The 21,359-nt window shown below is 43.6% G+C and overlaps 3 protein-coding genes across 7 annotated transcripts in view; all 3 read left to right on the top strand.

The window, feature by feature from the left end:
* Positions 1–3,409, top strand: part of mei1 (meiotic double-stranded break formation protein 1) — a 64,683-nt gene extending 61,274 nt beyond the window's left edge. For 2 of the 4 annotated variants that reach the window (XR_015109975.1, XM_086184431.1), the window contains 2 exons: positions 733–860; positions 1,404–3,409. Coding sequence is in view for 3 of the 4 variants with exons in the window: in XM_086184431.1 (XP_086040557.1) it covers positions 733–860; positions 1,404–1,449 (174 nt within the window). In the remaining variant the exon portion in view is untranslated. Of the gene's footprint in view, positions 1–732; positions 1,257–1,403 lie in introns of those variants that run through there. The other 2 variants (XM_086184430.1, XM_086184432.1) reach the window with 2 other exon arrangements.
* Positions 3,410–3,936: 527 nt separating this feature from the next.
* Positions 3,937–17,195, top strand: ccdc134 (coiled-coil domain containing 134). Of its 2 annotated transcripts, XM_086185767.1 has the most exons (8): positions 3,937–4,212; positions 5,003–5,192; positions 8,021–8,154; positions 8,262–8,383; positions 10,990–11,074; positions 11,381–11,562; positions 15,806–15,877; positions 16,070–17,195. In XM_086185767.1, the coding sequence occupies exons 3-8, from the start codon at positions 8,049–8,051 to the stop codon at positions 16,193–16,195; spliced, it is 693 nt and encodes a 230-aa protein (XP_086041893.1). In that variant the 5' UTR covers positions 3,937–4,212; positions 5,003–5,192; positions 8,021–8,048; the 3' UTR covers positions 16,196–17,195. The 2 variants fall into 2 exon arrangements, with proteins under 2 accessions (XP_086041893.1, XP_086041892.1); XM_086185766.1 differs by lacking the exon at positions 5,003–5,192.
* A 337-nt stretch (positions 17,196–17,532) lies between these two features.
* LOC147245513 (uncharacterized) lies at positions 17,533–20,856 on the top strand. The gene is made up of 2 exons (XM_086184609.1): positions 17,533–17,827; positions 18,305–20,856. Exons 1-2 carry the CDS (start codon positions 17,806–17,808, stop codon positions 20,290–20,292), a joined length of 2,010 nt encoding a protein of 669 aa, XP_086040735.1. The 5' UTR covers positions 17,533–17,805; the 3' UTR covers positions 20,293–20,856.
* The last annotated feature ends 503 nt before the right edge of the window (positions 20,857–21,359 follow it).

Consider the following 21,359-nt stretch of genomic DNA (forward strand, 5'->3'; position numbering starts at 1 on the left):
ATTTTTATGATGCTCTTCCACGCTAACTTGAACATGCAGTCAGCATTGACACTGATCATCTTAAGAATCAGTGTGATATTAAAGTGATGTCATTAGATAACTTCCTCAGGAGACTTGATCAGCGGCAGCTGTATTTGCGGTTCTTCAAGAGCCAGTTTGAAGAGTAAATCCAACTCCCTGCTGGGACTGTTCTTACCTGCTTGCGCTGACCTTTCGACTTTTAAAAGTTTTCTCTTCTCTGTGAATATTTCTTATAGCTCTTGCTGCTTATAGGCAGTTTTCAGGTTGCATTTGCAGTAAAGCAGTATTTGCTCCTTCACAGCCAGGCTCATTTTTATCTACCATTTGTGTGCGACAGTTGAAACAAATGGTTTTGTTTTTCAAGTAGAAAAGGTTTCTCATGGTCTTATTTATTTCATGCTCATCACATCTCTGCTCCCTCCCCCGATTGTAAACACCTGTTTAATGTGTGCCAGCTTTTTTCTGTTAAAATGCATTTCTCTCTAGTTGTCTGAAAAAGGCTTAGGTTTGATTCAGACTTTCTGCTTTTCTTCTTTCCTCTCCGAGGTCCCACCCCCCGCCAGTGCCTATTATCGGCTTTATGTCCAGAGCTCCATCTCTCCTCCTCCTTCTTTCTGTTGATGTCACGTTGCGATCGTTATGATCTCTCAAGCTCTGCCTCTTCCTTTTAACTCAACGAAATTACACCCCCTTTTTCTTTCATTCATTCAGATCCAGAGCGGTGTCTCACATCCACCACCTACTGAAGAGCTCAAGCAGAGAGTCAGGAGCATGATGGAGTCGCTTCGCCCACCGCCACCCACCGAGAGCTGCAGCTCCAGTCTGCCTAGTAACATCCTGTATCCCAAAGTTCAAGTGATAGTCACTCACTCACGCTCCCAGTCTGCACTAAACACATGAACTACAGCTGACACTGCTAAAAAAACACCCTCTCACACATACACACTCCTACATGATGACAGTTACCTTTCCCGTACCTTGAACATCAGCAGCACGTCTTCGTGGATCTTCTCTGGTAGTTTATTGACCGTGCGTCACGCTTTTCAGTCTTTATCCCTCTGAATTTGTTGTTACTATATTTCAGTCAGAATAGAAACTCGAATGTCAGTATATCTGTCGACTCACTGACTCTGTCACACACAGACTCTGTGTGTGTCTTCAATTTTTATATGGGCATTGATATTGCCATACCCCACAAAAATTGAACAAACAATTGCATCAACTGTGATTTCAGCAATACAAAACAGTCAATTTGAATTGTCGTGGTCTCTATTTAGGAATATGGGCATTTCCCTTCATTTGCTGTTCAGATTGGTGACTTCTTTTTTCAAACACACACCTCCAGTACTTTTATCGCTTTGTTCCTTAACTTTTGTCTTCAGGCATGTTGGAAATGTGTCTATTTGTCTGTCTGACTTTAATGTGTAAACAGCGGTTGGACAGTTTGTTTCATGTTCAGGAGTTTCGCTTCCCTTTCATTCTGACATACTTAGCGTGTTTCCTACCGTCATTTTCATCACTGTAAAAGAATCTGCTGCACTTACACGTTTGCTGAAAGCAGTATCGAAGGAGAGACAAAGACAAGTTGGATAAAGTGATATTTTGTTACTATAAAACAACATCCTGCCTTTGTTACAAACCAACATTCGCACAATACTTTTCTAATATGGTACCATTATTATTACCTCATTGTTCCATCACAGTGACACCATGCACATATTAGTAACTGAACATTTTGTATTTGAATCCCGAACTGTGAAGTGAGTGGCCAAGGTGAAACAGTTTTCATTGGAAAGGGAATTCTGCCTTTTCTGCCGCTGGGGTTTGCAAGCAGGAAATGACAAATTTGACTTTGGCACAAAAAAACCTTGAGTGATTCAAGGCATACTTTATCAGGTTTGATGTGCATGACTTTGACCTGATTAACCATCAGCTCTTCCAGCTAGCCTGCAGTTGACTAGCATGTTCAATTATTCTTATTTTTAACACGGGCACACATGTATGTCATGACAGCCCCTAGACGCCTATATAAAACGAAAACTAACTTTTTAACAGCTTTTTTCACAGTCTTCCCTCGCATCAACAGTTTCTGTTGAGTTTATACTTTTGAATTTACTGGTCACATTGTCCCTGTGGAATCTTTGAATTGAATTACAATAATGATTGTAGAGGATATTCAAACCGAGCCACTGGGGTTTTACTTAAAGAGGGCTTGATATCAGGGTTTTCACACATTAACTTGAAAGAAAATTGATTTAAATTTTTTTTTTAAAAGACCTCCTTACCGACAGTGATAGCATATGGCTGGAATTTTCGACATCAGCGGTATGCAAAAGAATGAAGATGCTTTCACCAAAAATGTCCACTAGGTTGCCAGTAATACTCGTGGAGAGACAGAGTTGTTCAAAGTGCCTGTAACCACCATTTTCAATCAATAATTTGGTGGATCACTTCAGAATGAGAAAGACAGCACGGTGGTGCAGTGGTCAGCACTGTGGCCTCACAGCAAGAAGGTTCTGGGTTTGAGTCCCGGCTCCAGCACAGGATCTTTCTGTGTGGAGTCTCCATGTTCTCCCTGTTCCTGTGTGGGTTCTCTCTGGTACTCCAGCTTCCTCCCACAGTCCAAAGACATCAAGAGAGGATGAGGCTGCTTGATACTCTAAATTGACTGTAGGTGTGACTGTGAGTGTGAATGGTTATGTGTCTCTATGTGTTGGTCCTGTGATGGACTGGTGACCTGTCCAGGGTGAACCCCACCTCTCGCCTGTAGCCACTGGGATAGGCTCCAGCCAGGAAGAGGAACATGCTGCCATCCCGATGATGTGGAGCAGCTCAAGAGAGGACATGTCTTGGGAAGAGGGAGCTGCTGGATGTTTTCAGCTTTCAGAAACTGTGTGCACAACCTGGTGACATTAAGGTGAACATCATCATGCTGACAAGTGTAACGTTGACAGAGAGAGATGCAGAACCTCATCCAGGTTTCCAACTGCATTCATGTGCCTTTGGGTGATGAGCAGATGATATATATTTCACGCTCTACTACAACTCTACCTGTACTGTGGGCCATCCTGTAGACCAAATAGGTAAAGCAGTGATCTACATGTTGCCTACTGTCTCTGTGAGAGATACCCTTGGCAGGCATGATTGGCTGCTGTAAATGTTTCAGCAGCTCTAGCGGAACATTAACCACTGCTGCAATTAGACAAATTGACTAACTGACTTGTAACATTGTAAGATCTCTCTCTCTCTATCTATATCTATCTATAGATATAGATAGAGATATAGATAGAGATATATATAGATAGATAGATATAGATATATTTATGGCAAGGGGCATGGCTCAATCTTCACTTCCCCTGGTGACCATGTCCAAGTGTCCTTGAGCAAGATACGGAGTCCTAATTTCTCCTGATGGCCCTGTGACGGACTGACGACCCATCCAGGGTGAACCACGCCTCTCACCCAACATCAGCTGGGATAGTCTCCAGCACACCCTGCAACCCTTAACAGATTAACAAATAAGCAGTGTTTAGGAAATGAATATATATATATACATATATATGTGTGTGTGTGTGTGTGTGTGTGTGTGTGTGTGCGTTTCATATGAATGGGATGGACAAAGCCCCTCTCAGTCAGTACACCTCACAACTGGTTATTACATTGATCATTGATGTAAATCAACAGCTCTCAGCTGTACAAATTTAAAAAGTCACTGTCGAAGCGGTCGTATTAAAGTGCAAGTATTAAAGTTTTGTCATATTTATATTTATATAAGGGTAGCTAATAAATTGACAAGTGACTGAGTATCATTTCCCTCGTATTAATATAAATAAAGTAATCATTATTTTAGCGGAACTAGGCAGTGGGAAACGTTGCTTTGGTGGTGTCGCTCTCTAAATCGTCCGTGCGGAACTCTTATCCTCCCCCGTGTTCAGCGCCCGCTCGCAGTCATTCGTCCACGGCGAGCCAGCTGGAGTGATCGTGGCGCCGGCGGAGTGGAGCAGCGGGAGCCGCATGTAAATGACCACCTCCTGCACTGTGTGGCTGTCACCTGAGAACCCACGGGGGTACACCGACAGTCCCGCCCCCTTCATCGGCGAGCTGACCTTTAACGTTCGGAGCGGAGATTAAAAAAAAAGGTGAAAGTGTGCCACTTCGTCGCGTGGCTCTGCCATTTCTACCAAACCCACGGTGAGTGATTCACGAGTTGTGTGTTTGTCATGTCCAGATGTTGTCGGTTATGCTCGGTGCTGGCTGAGAGAATTCCGGCGGAGTAGAGAGATACAATGACCGAGGGAATTTTTCGAGAAGCGACTTCACCAATGATTAATTCATATAATCCTTGTGTAAATATTCATGTAAACCTTGAATGTGTTCCTGTGGAAATGTACATGACAGCTTTTGATCTCGAGCCTGATGAAATCACGCAATTATCGATCGAAATGAAGTAAACACACTGATGATTGCGTGAAACAGTCGTAGGTCAGGTCGGGGACACGCCATCAATTAAGCCATCTGTAATGGATGTCCACATGTCAGTCTTTATACCGACTCAGCTCTCATCACCATTACGCATGTCCGCGGCTCTACCTCTGCATGAATGATGACGGGGGGGGGGGGGGGGGGGGAGAGAGAGAGAGGATGATGTGTCAGTCCTTGAACCTCCAACCTCCCACAGTAGGCTTGCAGCCCCTGAGGAATCTGGATCCACTCCTGCTCCACATCCGGCTCCCTGACAGACAGACTCTGAAATCCTTAGATCTGCTGCTCTGCGTCTTTAATGACTGCTAGCTGGTCAGACTGGTTGAGGATTTTCCGAAAAGAAGAGAAAATGGAGTTCTCCTTGGGATAGGGGGAAAAAATAGGGGTGTGTTTATACGTTGCAGGGAATTCCAACAGCATTTCAGTATGATTCAGTTTGGTCACCTGCTTCCATGACCATGCCGGAACCTACATCCAGGACATCTAACTTCCTCTGCAGGAGATCATATTTCCTGAAGAAGAAAATCCACAGCCAAGATATTGCTGTTGGTTTCAGCCTACTTCACCGCCCTGCCTTCAGACCTCCCTGAGGCAAATCGCCCCTGGTCATATGTGAACTGGTGGGTCGGCTGGAAGAGAATCCATCCGGTCTTGGATTCAGTGGGGAAGAAAAAAAGAGCACCCACTTGGTAAGCTTATACATTGTCCTACCATGCCTGGTCCAAGCTCATGTGTACCCCTGGTGCTGAACCCTCACCACAGGCAGAGCTTCCTGCAACTCTTCCGCCCCATCTGTCCATCAAAGACCTAAGCAGCCCAGTGTCAGTCAGCCTATGTGGTTAAATCGCCAGGCGAATGTAGAATGACCTCAAAACAGGGTTGATTTCATTTCAGGTTTTTCCTGATGACCCAAATTTCTTTTAAATGGTCGTCCAGCCTTATGAGGGTTGCAGGCTCAAAGTTGCTGGATAGGTTCCTGTCACTCATATCACTTTGTGATGTGATCTTGTGCTCAAACGGCTGCTTTATGTATTTGTATACGTACAGATGAAGTGTGTGTGTTGCCTGAATTCAATTGGTAGGCGGCAATAACCTTTATGATTCTAACTATCTGTCAGAGCTACACGACTCCCTGCTTGGGCACACAGCGCTGCCACAGCAGAGACCTTGGCTGTTATCTAGAAATACTGAGGCTCCGGACCACCACTTAATGATATTTAGTGCAGCATTTCTCAGAAAGCTTGGGAAGCAACCCAAAAAAGGTTCTCCGAATGCACAAAGTGGCCTTAATCGAGCATTGTCTGCTTGTTTCTGCTGATGTAAGAACAAAGTTGCGTTACAGTTTTTGAAGGAGAGGCTTTGATGAGCACTTAAAGGCAATGTAGCTGCAGCTAAAGCAGCGGGTGGGTGGGGATGGGGGGGGGGGGATCAGTCCGCTTCCTGTTTCAATTCTGTTTTTACTGTCTAATCTACTGTAAGATGAGTCTCCTGACAGTTGTGCTGCTGTCAGGATGTGTAAAACATTGAGATGATCACTATCACTCTGTGTTATCAGCACTCTGGGGGGGGGGGGGGCATATGCTTTCTCCCTCTGATTGGGGTGAGTTGGAATACTCACAGTCTGAGACTGCTCTTCACTTGCTGGTGTTTCAGAATCAGGACGCAGCAGTCGGGCTTACAGAGATTAATACAATGAAAGCATCCCTCAAGCTCATTATCCTCATTCTTTGTCCCTGTCACTGTTGCTCTTGTTGTAGCCAGAGGTGCTGCTGTCTTTCCTTGTGTCTTCAGCGATTATTAGCTTGAAGACGCGTCATTTTTCACGTTACTGGTATTAGGATATCTTAAGTAGCCAGGTGATATTTTTTGGATTTGATTGGATATCATACCCACTAATTTACCTGGTGAGGGGGAAAAAAAAACCAACTTGTTCTAAGTGATGGCTGTAAATTTGATAGCTATGTTTTTGTTTTTGTTTTTTTCATTAAATTGAGTGAAATCCTGCTGGGTTCTCAAAACATTTTAAAGTTCATCTGAAAAGTTGGAAGACTTTGAAGCTCTTTTTAAGAAATTATTATGAAAGTCGTTCGTAGAAATGAAATCTCAAGACTCCTACAGCTTTTTTTCCCCCCCTGCCTCCTCTACATGTAGGACTTCAGTACTCCTGGAATGCGGATGAATCACTGTCATCGTTGCACAACCGTAATTGGAAAACGCTCGTTTGGTTTTTTTTGAATGAGCAAACGCTAGTCCAATGAAGTTGATGTCCCGCACACTTAGCAATAAGCTGCTAACATGTCACCTCAGCTTTACCAAGTAACTGGATGCAGACGCCTCACACAGTGTGATGCGGCCGATCCAGCAACCTTCACTTTGACATCACTAATGTCGCAAGTAGCTGTTATTTTTATTTTAGTTGTTTTGTTTTTTTAAATTTAACCGCCAAAGTCACAACAAGCAACCGCTACTGCTGCTGGATGTCATTGTTGCGTTATGGAAGCGTCAAGGACACGCATGATGGGAGGAAACGTTCAGCTCATCAGTGAGTTGTTTAATGTTAACGTGTCAAATAGACTGTCCTCAAGTTCCAAAGCCCAAGTCTCAAGTCATGTGTGCTGGACTAAAGAGCAACTCAAGTCCAAGTCTCAGACCCAAGCCCCCATTCCTCGTCTTAGCAAGGTGTTTTTATTTATTTATTTGTACCCCAGCTGTTTTTGTCCTGTAGGATTTGCGTCCCTCTTGATGCCCCTCCACTCATCCGTCATCCCCATCCCCCTCTACTCCACCAGCTAGGCTCCACACCCCCCCCCCCGCATCCCTCTGATAGCACGCTGATGGAGCCCTTGCTAAATTATGCATGAACTATGTGAATGACGTCATGTTCCTTGTCATTACCATTGTCTTCTCCCTCCAGTTACTCCTGTTTCTGTTAATGTTTTCGTTAAAATGTGGCTTTCGTTGAATCTTCATTTGACCAGGCTCTATTTTTAGCGGTTTTATTTGTCTGCTCGCTTTCATCCTCAAGCCTCTGAGGGGAGAAAGGAAGTTGCAAGTTAGTGAAAATGTTGTAGAGGACCATTGCTCTGGAAGGAGGAGAGCGGAAGAGTCTGATACTTTTAACATCCAGCCTTCAGGGATTAGGCAAGAGCCACACGTCAGATGTGTCTCTTTAAAGGGACATAAGGTGCTCTCGTCAGACGCCGACCACCCTCTCCCTCTGGTGTTCCGTATTGACCACTTATCCCCTGCATGTCTCTGCATTTCACATATTCTAAACATATCACAGAGCCTTTTTATCCACTGCAGAAGAAGAGAACTGGGATCATGAATAAGAAACCCCTTTTAATGGAGGCTCTCTGATTCACACATGAAAGAGGATCTATTTTATCAAGAGGAATAGGCTTCAGCGAGACAGACAGTCAGTCTGACTGGAGACACATACCCACATGCTCCCTCTGCTTTTGAAAAATGAATTATGTCGTGCAATATCTTGATCTTTGTTATGTCTGTTTAACAGAGTGCCTCACTGCTGACCCCTACTGACCATGTGGAGCGCATGTGCCTCAGTGGTTCTGGTACTCGCTGCTGCCGCCCTCGGCTCAGCAGACACAGACACGCACAGGCCGAGACAAGACTCCAACCTGGAGATCTGTATCCTTACGCTGTCGGTGTGCTGAGGCGTGAGTTTTGTGTCGTAATGAGGCAGATGGGTGAGTGAACCAGTGTGAGTGTGTGTCCTCCTTACCTGCTCTTAACAGATAAGCGGCTATTTGAGACCAAGAGGAAAGATCAGCTGAACGCACTCAAAAATCTGGTTGAGCTGAATGACATCAACCAGCAGTACAAGATCATAGACATCATGCTGAAAGGACTCTTCAAGGTAGGGTGTGTGTGCGGATGTGTGTTTGCTCGTTTAGCACAGACAGGAGCATCCAAAAAGTTCTTCAAGAGCTTCTAGCTGTGTCAGCAAATTGAAGGACAAGAAGATTTGCAGGCGAACAGACTCAGAGGCTTCAAATCCTGTGATTACATTCATCAGCATTCATTTGAATGTTAATTCAGGCGCTGCGGCTCCAGAGTGCCATTCAATCGTACTGTGCGCCTCTGCTTCCCGGAGGACAGTTATCTATGCATCTGCGTGCCTCCCAAGGACGACAAGTTGACCTTCAGTCGCTGATTATCAGCGTCTCTAGACCCACTTGGCTGATATCTCCTCCACACACCAGCCGCATGTAACCACACTTGTTTCATCTCCGGGGATTTCTGGGTTAGTTTGTAACCACAAGACGACGCTTTGTGTCACCACAGTTTAAAGAGTTTTGACGCATTTCTACTCGTCACCCTTCTCAAATCGGACCCACACAAATCCACACAGTCTGAGAGGACGGCAAGAATATAAAATTCCTTCAGTAAAACAAAATCTCTGAATAGCCTACAAGTGTACTCCTCAGAGGGGTGAGACAAAATACAGACAACAACAACCGCACGCCCAGGAAGTCTCACACCAAGATCAGATCCTGTTCAGACTTGAGGCATCAAGACGTATCCCAAGTGATCACAAGTGGACATCTCAGTGGACTCGAGGACATGCCACATACTCTTTTAGAGGCATGAGCAGAAATGTGTCCTGGGCCACTTCACCTGCTGAAGTCCTGATAAATTCAAATTTGTTTGGCCATTTCCAAAAGCACATAGAGGTAGAGGGTATTGTGGGTGCATCGAAGCTCTTGGGAGGTATTGTTAGTCAGGAATAAACCAAGAAATAGACCTGGTCTTTGTTTTATTTGATGTCCCAAACGAGATGTTAGAAGTTACTGTTGGGTGATGTATTTTTTTGTGTGCCGACTCTCGAGTTAGCATCACCTCGGGTTCTCTCCACCAAAAAAAACAACATGTTTTGTTTTGTTTTTTTTACTTTGTATTTGGGATTACTGCCAAAAAATAAGCTCAGTGGAAAACAAAAGCTCATGAGACTTGCATGTTTTGTTCAGCAAGATAATCTCCACAAATTAACACCACTTGTATCATTTTGAAGCGCAGATTCAATAAGCCATCCATCCATTTTCTATACCGCTTATCCGTCCTCCATCAGGAGCAATTAGGGGCTCAGTATCTTGCTCAGGGACACTTAGACATGGTCAGCGGTGGAAGGGAGGAACGAACAGTTGCTAGACGGCCACTCGACCTCTGAGCCATGCCGCCACCAAATTCAATAATTAGAAGAGCAGTGTTAACATGATGCTGTCTATGGACAAGCTACACCACAGCCACACAACCAGCTTTGGGCTTCTAATGTTTGAGACGGGACGGTGTTCAACGTCCACCGGCACTCTCTTTTGTCTCCTTTAGCCACTTGTTTGCAACCACCATTTTTAATGCTCATAAATGTTTCGAAATTCACAAATTTAGTAATAACTGACATATTTCATGCCGTAGAATACAACCTGAAAATAGCTTGCGTTGGTGTGGGCCACAGACCTGATTTGAAGGATTTCACTAAAAACCCATGGACTTTGTAATGACAGATGTTGCCGTTCAGTAATGCTTACTTGTTTCTGGGTTTTGGGACTCATTTCTGCGCCTCTCTATTGACTGAAATATGATTAAAATATAAAATTAAAACATGAGCAGCACGGTGGTGCAGTGGTCAGCACTGTGGCCTCACAGCAAGAAGGTTCCGGGTTCAAGTCCCGGCTCAGGCACAGGATCTTTCTGTGTGGAGTCTCCATGTTCTCACTGTTCCTGTGTGGGTTCTCTCTGGTACTCCAGCTTCCTCCACAGTCCAAAGACATCAAGAGGGGACGAGGCTGATTGATACTCTAAATTGACCGTAGGTGTGACTGTGAGTGTGAATGGTTGTCTGTCTCTATGTGTTGGCCCTGCGATGGACTGGTGACCTGTCCAGGGTGAACCTCGCCTCTCACCTGAAGGCTGCTGGGATAGGCTCCAGCCCCCCGCAACCCTTAACAGGATAAGAGGGAGAAAATGGATGGATGGATGGAAATTTAAACATCAAATACAAATTTGTTGTCCATATTACATAATAAACATGCAAAAGTTGATCTCTGCGTGATTTGTGTCACATATCTGCATGTATGTTTACATCAAGAGCGGGGAATAGAGATCCAGTCACTGGTGCTCACAGGACAGGCCAAGTGCGAACTAGCATACTTGAAGATGCCCGCTGGTGAGGGATCACTCGGGATGCATGTTACTGCAGGAGTGAAGTGGCTCTGTGTTACCTAAAAGCTCCCATTATGAACTGTTTTTGCCTCTAAACCCTGATCCCTCAACCACTTACACGCCCCAGTAGATTATAACTTGGTAATAAATCTCTGCAGTGACACGTGAAGTAAAACAATGGGCGTATATTTTTTCCTATAAAATCTTTGCTGTGCTTTTTGCTCATCAGCAACTATAATTCACAGCACTAAATGAACCTGGCTATTGAGCTGTTTTTTTGTTTGTTTTTTTTTCACTCCTCAGGTCTTGGAGGACTCAAGACAAATCCTGGTTGCAGCCAACATGCAGCCAGACGACCCGTTCCCCATGGACGATAAAATCAAAGAGGGTCTGACTCACTTTTACGCTTCAGCTGTTTTAACATTGAACGTTTTTCCGTGTCTCTTTATTTCACTTCCTCCAGCATTATTTATAATGTTTTTTTTTCTGCCTCCATCACCTCTAACTGGTTCATCATGTACTTGTTACCCATCTATAAAAGCTACACCTGTCAGTCTCTCAGGACTATCTGACCTCTTTAATGTTTGTTTAAAAGTCAGAAATATAATCTTCCTATTTGCTTATTGGCCTTCTTAACCTGTTCAACTCTGATTTATCAACATGCTCTGCTTCCTCTCTTGATACTTCTCTGCAGCTTACTCTCATGTGGTGGAGAACACCGCATTTTTTGGTGACGTGGCACTACGTTTTCCCCGTATCGTCCACCACTACTACGACCGGAACTCTGACTGGGGAGGGCTTCTACGCTGGGGGCTGAATTTCTGTAACCAGACGGGGGTTTTCACTGGTGGAGCCCATCAACATGTCCTCACACTTGTAAGTCTGTAGAGTCACCCGCCCAAACATCCATTCTGTAGAGCAAGCATACACGTCAGATTCATAGCTACAGTCTACTGACAACTGTCGCTATTAGGAAGAAAGATTCAAAGGTTTGAAAGCTGACCAAAACTTCTCGAAAATATAAAAATAAGTCTTTTTTTTTTTTCAACTAGTGCCTTTGTGAGAAGTTTAAACTGACTTTAAAAGTATAGACTGAGCCAGTTAAAGGAACACACACTTTTGGGAAACACGTCGATTGTCCCTCCTGCCCAGAGCCAGACAAGCAGAGGAATACTCGTCTCTCTGGGAGTGCATAAGGGAAGTGAGACCCACAGAGAACTCCTGACTGATGGTTAGCTCAGCGCAATGAATGGTAGTTAATGGGAACTGTTAGCTTGCCTTCATCAAAAGTCATCAAATGCACTCTTCTCCAAAACTCTGCCTGCAGTAACATCCACTCATCCATCTATTGTCCGTCCCAGCAGAAGTTTACACATAAATAAATAAAAATCCTTGTGTAATGCACACATTCAGGAAGAGAATCACCAACAGTGCAGCAGGAGTCGGGCTGCATGTTTGTCACAAAATATCAAATTGCTTTTGTTTTTACTCATTTTGTGATATGATTTACAACATTGGAGGGAGCGTTTTGGCATTATTCCACTCATTTTCATAAAAAGAAACCCTTTGAAATTTCATCCGTCCATCCATCCATTTTCTTCCGCTTATTCCTGTTCAGGGTCGCGGGGGTCTGGAGCCTATCCCAGCGGCTCCCATTGAAATTATTGTTGGAATTTTGAGAGAGAGAGAGAGCTTCAGAATAATAAAAAGGCTCTGTACATAGATGGATTCATACTTTTTTCCATGAACTGGGAATAAATGTATTATTGCTATGTTATTGAACCAAATGTCTCCTACCAACACACACAATAAGAGGTCTAATAACCAGGACCTCAGGTTAATTCAGTTCTCCTGGTTGCGGTATAGTTTGAGAGGGAATCTGTTGAATTTTCTCACACAATTCTCTTCACCCCGCCAAAGCTTCAGTTACTTCTGTCATGCACACTCTTACTTCTTCACTCATCGTCAAAAGGCTTTTTGTGCTCCTCTAAAACCCAGCTAGCCACTCTGAGTGCTGCCTCATTTGCTGTCCTGGGCTGCTATTGATCTGATTCAGAGGATTCAACTGATTAAACTTAGGTGGCCCTTTGTGAGTGATACTGGTACTGCTGCTTCCATTCACAATGGCGTTCCACGTTTCCTCCCTTGATGATGCCACTGTGTCAGTCCAAATCAAGGCTATTGGTTCAGAGCTGGACTGAGGGAATATTAACGCATAGTACTCTGTCCATTCCTCTTTTAATTCTCCGTTTTTCTTCATCACATTTTCTTTTTACACCTACGAGCAATTGAAAGTCTCTAATTAACCAAACCTGCATGTTTTGGTGTGTGGGAGAAAGCTGGAGCCATGAAATATCAATTTAAAGTAATGATACATTGTAGAAACGTAGAAGGCTGTTGGAAAGTTAACGTTACATCTGCATGACCAAGTAAAGGTGTCGTTATACTGGTCCTACCATTTGCAGTCATATAGTCAAGCGCAACTAATGTTAATCTTGGCATTTAGATGCCACTGAGGTCAACAAACTGGTAAAAAGAAAATGAAGCGGGATGAAAAGGCTCATGAAAACATTGGTCCTTTGGTAAAACCAACATTTTCATTGGACAAACTATAACATTATGAAGAGAAATAACTAAATGTTAATCCATCACCTGACAAAGTGCAGTCCTTGAGTAACTTGTGAACTCAAAGCTGTTAGAAAAATTCAATTTACTGTTATTGTTTTAAGCTAAATAGCAGCCTGCTGGTCTCGGTTCGTCTCCGCTCTGGATTTCTCACGCACAGGAGATGATTGTATCTATCTTCTTGTCTCGATCCGAGGATGGTGGTCAATAAATTCATCTGTCAAAAGGTTTATTTAGGTATTTATTATTTGAAAGGAACAACACAATGCAATGAACGTCAGTATGAATACGTCTGCAAATACGGCAGAGTGAACAGGATTGCTAATTTACATCCGAAGTCCCTCGGCATGTGTTTTGGCCTGTTCCTTTGAATTACTGCTAAAATGTACTACATATGTAGCGATTTATGTACATTGGAGGACAGCCGTTATTTCATCTGAGCAAAATGTTGACGATGCATTTGAAAAAAAACAATTTATGTGCAGGGGTGAAATAGTGAGACTGCAATAAAACCAGGCAGTGTGATATAAAGCAGTAGTATAACGTGACTGATGCACTCGCTCGTCGTCAGCTAACACCTCTGTGGCCCCCAAAGTATTATCATTTGTCATATTTGTGCATGATGCATGGTGACCTTTAAAACTTTAAAAAGCCAAGCAGCATCAAATGGTATTTTCTGGTAAATGTGTAGGTTAATGAACTCAACACCTGCAGGATTAATCTGTGACCTTCACAGTGTGTCAAAAGGGCTGTGTAGTGGATTTATCGTGGGAGTTAAAACTGCTGCAGTTTGAGGCCTCAAATTGTGCATTCAAGGAAGTTTCACACCTCACTGAAGCAGAGAAGCTGAAAAAAACTCAGAAATGTTGTCCGTCGTCTCCTGAAAATTTGCGTTGTGGATCTGCTCTCCTGCTTAAGGAGAAGATGTTTGATGCTGGGAACCTTTTAAAGAGGATGTTGGAAGTAAGTAGGTTGGACAGCAGGAGCGTGTTTATCTGATCCAAGTCAGATTTTGTCACTTGTCTATGTACATTTCCTTCTCCTTGGATCCAAATGTAGACACTGGAAAACTTCTTCAACTGAGTTAACAGGGTTTATTTCAGCGTTTTAAACAAGCAAAATGAACTAAAATTCAACCAGAAGAGCACAATATGAAACACATGGGAGAACAGGAGGGTTCAGGAGATGATTGACAACGGGAGCTATGAATGACCCACACAGCCGACATAACACTAGGCCGGAAGTAAATGCAGTCTGATATGTGAGGGGGGGGGAAGTACAAATTAAAGAGAAGAAAAAAACTTGGGTGGGGCTCAGGGTTTAGATACTGCAGAGATGATGAGCTGCTGACACCCAGGGGCTCCAGAGGTGCACACTTAACTATATGGACACTTTGCTGCTAAATATCACTTCCTGTGTCCACAAGGTGTTGCTAGAGAACAATGTAAAACAAATGGGAGGAGGAGGAGCACATTACCCATCACAAAAAAATACAGTCAATACAATGCAACATATATAGTGCGAGGTTCTTCGCCTCCATACGATTCATTGATCTGCAGCTTGTCAAGTCCACTAGCTTCTGATGTAATCATCAAGTGATTACGTCTCTCCCAGAGCTCCGCCTGGATGTGACAGCCAAGTTCTAAACTGCATGCCAGTGGTCAGTCCTTGCATCTGAGTTTTATCTAGGTTTTATGTAGGCCATGCGGAAGCAGAGGTGGTTAGATGGAGAGACGGATTCATAGGTTTGGAAGTGATTGTAAAATATCACGATCGGACTGAGATAGTGTATAACACACCGTCATATTATCCACCTCTTCATTTTATATTGCTTGGAGTGAATCATCTCAATTTATCTGGCTGCTTGTGAGTTGTGTTCATTCAGAGCCTGGGATTCTCTCTTGAGACCGCAGACGGATCTGACAGGTGGCCAAAGGCATTGCATCGGGTGGAGGCAACTTGACATGTTAAACAGAGGTCTTCTTTGGAGGAGGTTCTGCCTGTTCTACCAGTTAAATCGTGGCTCCTGTGGAGCAACGCTTTTTAGAGGAACCCAGTCCCTCTCGACTCATTGTAGACTCCCAACAATGTTTACAATCATAAGTCACAAGTTATGGGGTTGTGTTCACTTATTCTTCTGAGCAACCACATCCTCTGCATCATATCTCATCATCATAAAGTTGACTTCTGGTCACCCTCAGGCTCATACCGGTCCGTCTGTGGGTGTGCAGGAAGAGGACCTAACCCTTGGGATTACGCCTTCAGCCTGACTGCAAAAATGAAAGCGAACAGAAGATAATATGACTGAAAACAATGAGAATGTTTTTCAAGAAGGTGGTGAGAAGGGAGAGATTCAATTTACTTTTCAACTTCGGAATGAGGGATGTGGTAGTCCTGGTTTTTTTTTGTTAGTTTATCTGTTTTAAAGAAGTATTAACATTCCCCTCCCTCCCTTTCCCTGTTCTGTCATCCCTTTATTCTTCGCATCTCTCAGATGTCACAGGAGCTGGGAATAACAGAGAAATCCCCAGACTTTATAAACCCATACCGCACAGAGAGAGACGATGTGAGTAAGACACACACACAAACGTGGCTCCCCTCTCAGCATCATCACTATCACCATAACTCAAGTGACCACAACTGTTACACTGTGACACACTGATCACACAGCATCTGAAACAGTTACATGCACAGGTGTTAGTTTTTATCAAACTTTATTTGGATTTTAATGAAGACCTGTCTCGCTTATTTTCTTCAGGTGCTTCACACTGCCGAAGCTTTCCAAAAGATCCTGAGAGAGGAGGAGAAGAGGAGGAGGAAGGAGGAGAAGAGGAAAGAAATCAGGAAAGGCCCTCGCATCTCTCGCTCTCGCACCGAGCTATAGCGCCGCACCTCCCAGCAGAGAGGAGGAGAAAAAGAAACAAATGCGCAGTTCACAGTGGACCGCCTGACTTGTAGACTGCGAGGACAGCAAAGGACATAAAAGCTGTCATCCTTTGGCATCACAGAAACCCGGTGCTCCGCTGAAAATCGGAGAGGAACCTCGATGGGACGCTGAAAGTAAAAATAAAGCAGGAGGCCTGCAAATTGCTGTGATCCCACAGTGAGATATCATGGAAAAGCTCGTGTGTAAGATGCTAAAGACATCTCTGGAATAGGAGTTGATAAGGGAAATTTATTTTTATTAATTTAAGGATTAGATCATTGTACTTTGGTTATATGGTTCTTTTTAGTATTTTAAATTTGCTTCAAAACCTTGTGAAGAACACCGCATTGTGTTTGGTCTAGATTTAATGTACCTAAATCCCATATGCTTTATCTATGTGTGTGGTTGCCAAATATGAATTTGACTTCACCTCATTAAATGTGTCCTGTTTATGATTAGGTTACACAGATTATATTACTTATATTAACTTCTTATACATAAAATATGCCTGCTCAAAGTTGTGCGAACACATCTTCTGTTTTGTTTGGCTGACGGGCAGTACAATGGTAAAATTAAATGTCTTGAAATAATTATTTGCAGGAGATAGTGAATTTTCCCTTTACATATTTGGCAGTTTTTGCAATACCATTAGTAAGTCTTATTCCCCCAATCTCTAGTTGTTTCTCTTAGATAACCTTAAAAGTTACTTTATATAGTTGGAAATAAAAACAAAATGTCATTTATAAATGTGACATTGAGCTCTGCCCCTGTTTGTTTGTTTGTTTGTTTGTTTTCCTGAGTATTTTTTGGCTTTGTTTTCAAAAATTCTCATTGTAATGGTTTAGCTCTATGGAATTGATGTAATTCTGAAATAATATTACGACTGTTATAAAACTATATGTGTATTCAGAGAAAGAATATCATTGCTGCAGAATGAATAAGCCATTTTGTTATCAAATTTAAGGAAATAAAATGACTGACATATACGAAACTGTGTTTGTATGTAACAGCCGACAGCTGGCAGGCAGCTGCTAAACCCACTTCCTTCCGACACCAAAAGTTAACATTAAGCATGAAGTTCATGCATATAGTTTTGTTTTATTTGTTTTTGTAAGTTGACAAAGGTATGTTAGATCTTGCTCTAACGTCCCAGATACAGTAGGTGGTCATACACACCTGACAATCTGCCATAAAAAAACACAAAGAACAAGAGGAAACATTGCAGAGCATTGTTAGATGTTCAAATGACACGTAAAGACGTGGCAGGATACTTGAAGTAGGGTTTTTTTTTTGTAATATTTAGAACTCTTATTTATTTATCGCTCTTAGTCTACGATATGTGAACGGGTACAACACATGCTGCGTTCTTCGGGCCAGTAGGTGGCGGTAAGAGCCTTAAAGTTATGGTTGCTTTCTCCGGTTTTAACAGGACGAAGAAGATGCGGAACCTTTATTGTTGTTTTTTGTTTTGTTTTATTTTAACTCCAACTAATATGTGGCTTCCTCTACATTAAGGGGGTGAAAGACCTGGAATAAAGAGAAGAGACAACCTGGTGTATTGCACTGATATGTCGAACAAAGCGGAACTCGGTAAATCAATCGAAGTGTTCCTGATGTGACATTTGACGTACTAATGCTATCTAGCTAATCCGAGAATTAACTGGTGTTAATTTTCATTGGATAATAAGTAGTCCGAGATTAACACACTTTGACTTTTTCACAGTAGTACTTAATCTCGTTATGTCAAACGTTATTTAAATGTTACCGTGGAGTGGTATTTAACATATATGTCAAAGCTATCATATAACCCAGGTCACCAATGGACGGATAAGGATTAAGTCCTAAGAGTTGTTCTCTACCAAGAATAACTGTCTTGTTTCGGTTGTTGTGTTCGGTGAGGCTGGTAGCTGCTCTTCACTGTGACGTTAACTCACCTGATCCAGTCCTGTCAGATTTGACCCTGTGGAAAATGATCATTCATATTCGCTAGTTTCCCTGTTATGAAGGTATTATCATGGAACCCTGCTCCCAATACTCTCAAAATGATCTGCAAATTCTGTTTTGTAGGTTTCTCATCAGTAGATGAGGGAGAGAACAAGGAGGCAGCTGACATGGAAGTTGAAGAAGAAGACTTTGAAACCAGATGGAGTGAAGAACTCCGGTTGGTACTCATTGGAAATACTGGATCTGGCAAGAGTGCTTCTGGAAACACAATCTTGGGCCGGAGGCAGTTCCTGTCCCTGATCAGTGCCAGCTCTGTCACGCAGATCTGTGAGCAGGCGAGCACGGAACTCACCGAGGAAGAGGAGGTTGAGGAAAACGGCCTGACTGTAACACGGAGGAGAGTGAGGAGAGTTGTGGTGGTGGACATGCCAGGGTTTGGGGATACTCACCTCACGGAGGACCAGATTTATGCAGAATTAGCCAAATGTGTGTCTCTCTCTGCCCCTGGTCCTCACGCTTTTCTCCTGGTGGTACCCATTGGGCGTTACACAGCCCAGGAGAACCATGCTGTCTGTGAATTGGCAAAGATATTTGGGGAGGATGCGACCCGTCACCACACTGTGGTTCTTTTTACCAGGGGCGATGAGCTAGAGAATGTAAGGATTGAGAATTACCTGAAGGAGACTGCACCTGATGGGCTTAAAGCTCTGATTGACAGGTGTGGAGGCAGGTATCATGTGCTCAACAACAAAGACCCTAGTAACTTGGCGCAGGTTAAAGAACTCTTGATGAAGGTGGATAGGATGGTGAAACAGTCGAACACAGGGTTTTATACCAATGCCATGTTTTCGGAGGCTGAGGCTGCCATCAGGGAGGAGCAGGCAAGCGTGATGATGATGATGGATCAAGGACAAGCAGAGGGTGAAGATTGTGGAGGAGACAGCTCCAGAATAGAGGAATATGCTAAACTCACTAAACGTAAGAAATGTGACTTGGAGGAGTGCAATGAAAGAGGATTGCAGAAGCTCAGGAGGAGGGAGATGGAGGGAGGAGATGAAGAGGGTTTTCAGGTGGAGAGATGGACAGAGGAGAGCAAAGGCAATGCCTTTATGTTCCTGAGCCAGTTGCGAGGAAGGCATAGGGGCAGCAGCAGGCGCCAGTCTCTCCGTTCATCCTTTAGTCGGCTCAGAAGAGAGGTTGCACTCTCTGCTAAGGTGCTGGAGAGAGTTAAGGTCTTGGTGGCTGCTGGAGCCACAGGCATGGCCGTTGGGGCAGTGTTTGGGGCTGCTGCCCCTCTTGCTGCTGCAGCTGGAGCATCTCTCATAGGGAACTCTGTTGGTTTTGCTGCAAGTCAGCTCGCTGGAATGTCTGTAGCGGGAGGCACAGGCGTTGGAAAAGCAGTGGGGGCCGTAGTTGCGACAGCCTCAGGGAAAGCTGCAGTTGCTTTTGGTGCAGCAACGGGTGGTATTGTGGGTGGTTCTCTTGGAGTCATTGCTGGCACTGAGGCTGCAAGTCCTGGGGAGGGTGCTCTGGATACTCTTGGGCAGGTTAGCGTCATAGGGGCCACTGCTGTGGGGGTTGCAGCAGGTGTAGGGAGCACCCTGGGAGCTGGAGCTGCTTTAGGTGCAGTTCTAGATGGGGTAGCTGTCAGCACTGCAACCCTTGGTGGAGCTGAGACTGCAGCAGTTGGGACAGCAAGTGCAGCAAGTGCTTCTGTAGCTCAGGGTGGTTTAGCATCAGCAGCAGGAGGGTGTGTAGCAGCAGGGACCGGGGTTCCTCAGTGTGCTGCTGCAGGGACGGCATTAGCTCGGGAAGTGGTAGCAAATGTCCCAACAGCTGCAGAGTCTGCCAGTGCTTTGTGTGGCATAAGAGGGCCTGACTTGGCTTCAGTGGCCACCAGGGTTGTGTCAGACCCCTGGGGCTCAGTTGGAACAACAGCACGTATTCTCAGTGCAGTGGCTGAGATAGGCAAGGCTGCAGCAGGGATTGCCCTGGCTGGTGGGCTGGTAGTGAAGGTGGTGAAGGAAAAAGTCCGATGTGGCACAAGAACAACAGAAACTAGTTATTCTGAGAAGAATTCTTATGAGATCTACTTCAATAAAAAGGAATGAGTTTCTAAGGTATACAATACACCTATATTTACTGAGTTTCTCCCCGAGATGTTTTATTGCCATACACGGACGAACCACTTCAAAGTTCCCTGAGACAGTGTGATGACTAGTGTTTGAAACTCCAGAGACAGTTATAAAAGTGTGGGATGATTAGGAATAGAAAGTCATGTCATTTCTTTGCTACATTTCAGAAACTATTGTGTCTTCATTAAAGGACTTTTAAAAGTGTTATGGTTGATCTTAAGAGCTGATTAGTTTTCGAGCAGTGATTTCAAACAATTGGCACTATCAAATATAGGCAAGAAGTGTTTGCTGGGTGAAATGATTGTATTAACTGACGTATCTTGAAAATTGAAAATGAAAGGAAATTCATCTTAAATTCCATGTGACAGTTGACAGGACTCTCTACACACTCCTATATTGTACTGTTTCCATCCTTCATGAATGAACCAGACAAAAGATTATCAGTTATATCCTGTATCAAGCACTTTCTTTATTTTCATTTCAAATGTAGCATCAAACCATTACTGTGTTCACTTTATTGCAGTAAAATAAAAGCAAAGACAATACTCTTCAATGACTGTGTATTTTGGCTTCATTATTTGGTTCTCCATCATATTTCCTCTCAGTACCTCAACTTTAGCACCTTGAATTTATTTTATTAGAAAGTCCGACATGTTTTTACTTGAGTAAACATTTCTGTTAATCCACTGTTGGTAAATTCTGAAGGCTGGATGAGGCACACACTAAAACTTAAAAGGATATGATGTATTTATTTAGAATCTGCATTGATAAAGAAAGCAGATTTTACAGTTAGTAAGAATCTATTTGTAGTTGAATTCACCAGCGCTGATGACCTGGGTGCTCCCTGCTTCCCTCACCCAATCGGAATTGGGATAGGCTGTAGCAACCCCCCTCCCCAACACACACACACACACACACACACACACACACACACACACACACACACACACACACACACACTAAAAGGATGCAAGGGTATGGACAATGGAATGCGAGATGAATGCATGAGCCATTGTACCTACTTTTCTCAGAGTTAATTTGAC

Source organism: Aulostomus chinensis, chromosome 18 (genome assembly GCF_037954235.1).
Source record: "Aulostomus chinensis isolate RoL2024-O1b breed Wild chromosome 18, RoL_Achi_v1.0, whole genome shotgun sequence".
Lineage (NCBI taxonomy): Eukaryota > Metazoa > Chordata > Actinopteri > Syngnathiformes > Aulostomidae > Aulostomus > Aulostomus chinensis.

Coding starts and splice junctions, on each gene's coding strand:
- ccdc134 (XM_086185767.1), top strand. CDS start 8,049: ATGTGGAGCGCATGTGCCTCAGTGGTTCTGGTACTCGCTGCTGCCGCC. Junction 11,563..15,805: donor ATCAACATGTCCTCACACTT/GTAAGTCTGTAG, acceptor CGCATCTCTCAG/ATGTCACAGGAGCTGGGAAT. Junction 15,878..16,069: donor ACCGCACAGAGAGAGACGAT/GTGAGTAAGACA, acceptor TATTTTCTTCAG/GTGCTTCACACTGCCGAAGC.
- LOC147245513 (XM_086184609.1), top strand. CDS start 17,806: ATGTCGAACAAAGCGGAACTCG. Junction 17,828..18,304: donor GTCGAACAAAGCGGAACTCG/GTAAATCAATCG, acceptor TCTGTTTTGTAG/GTTTCTCATCAGTAGATGAG.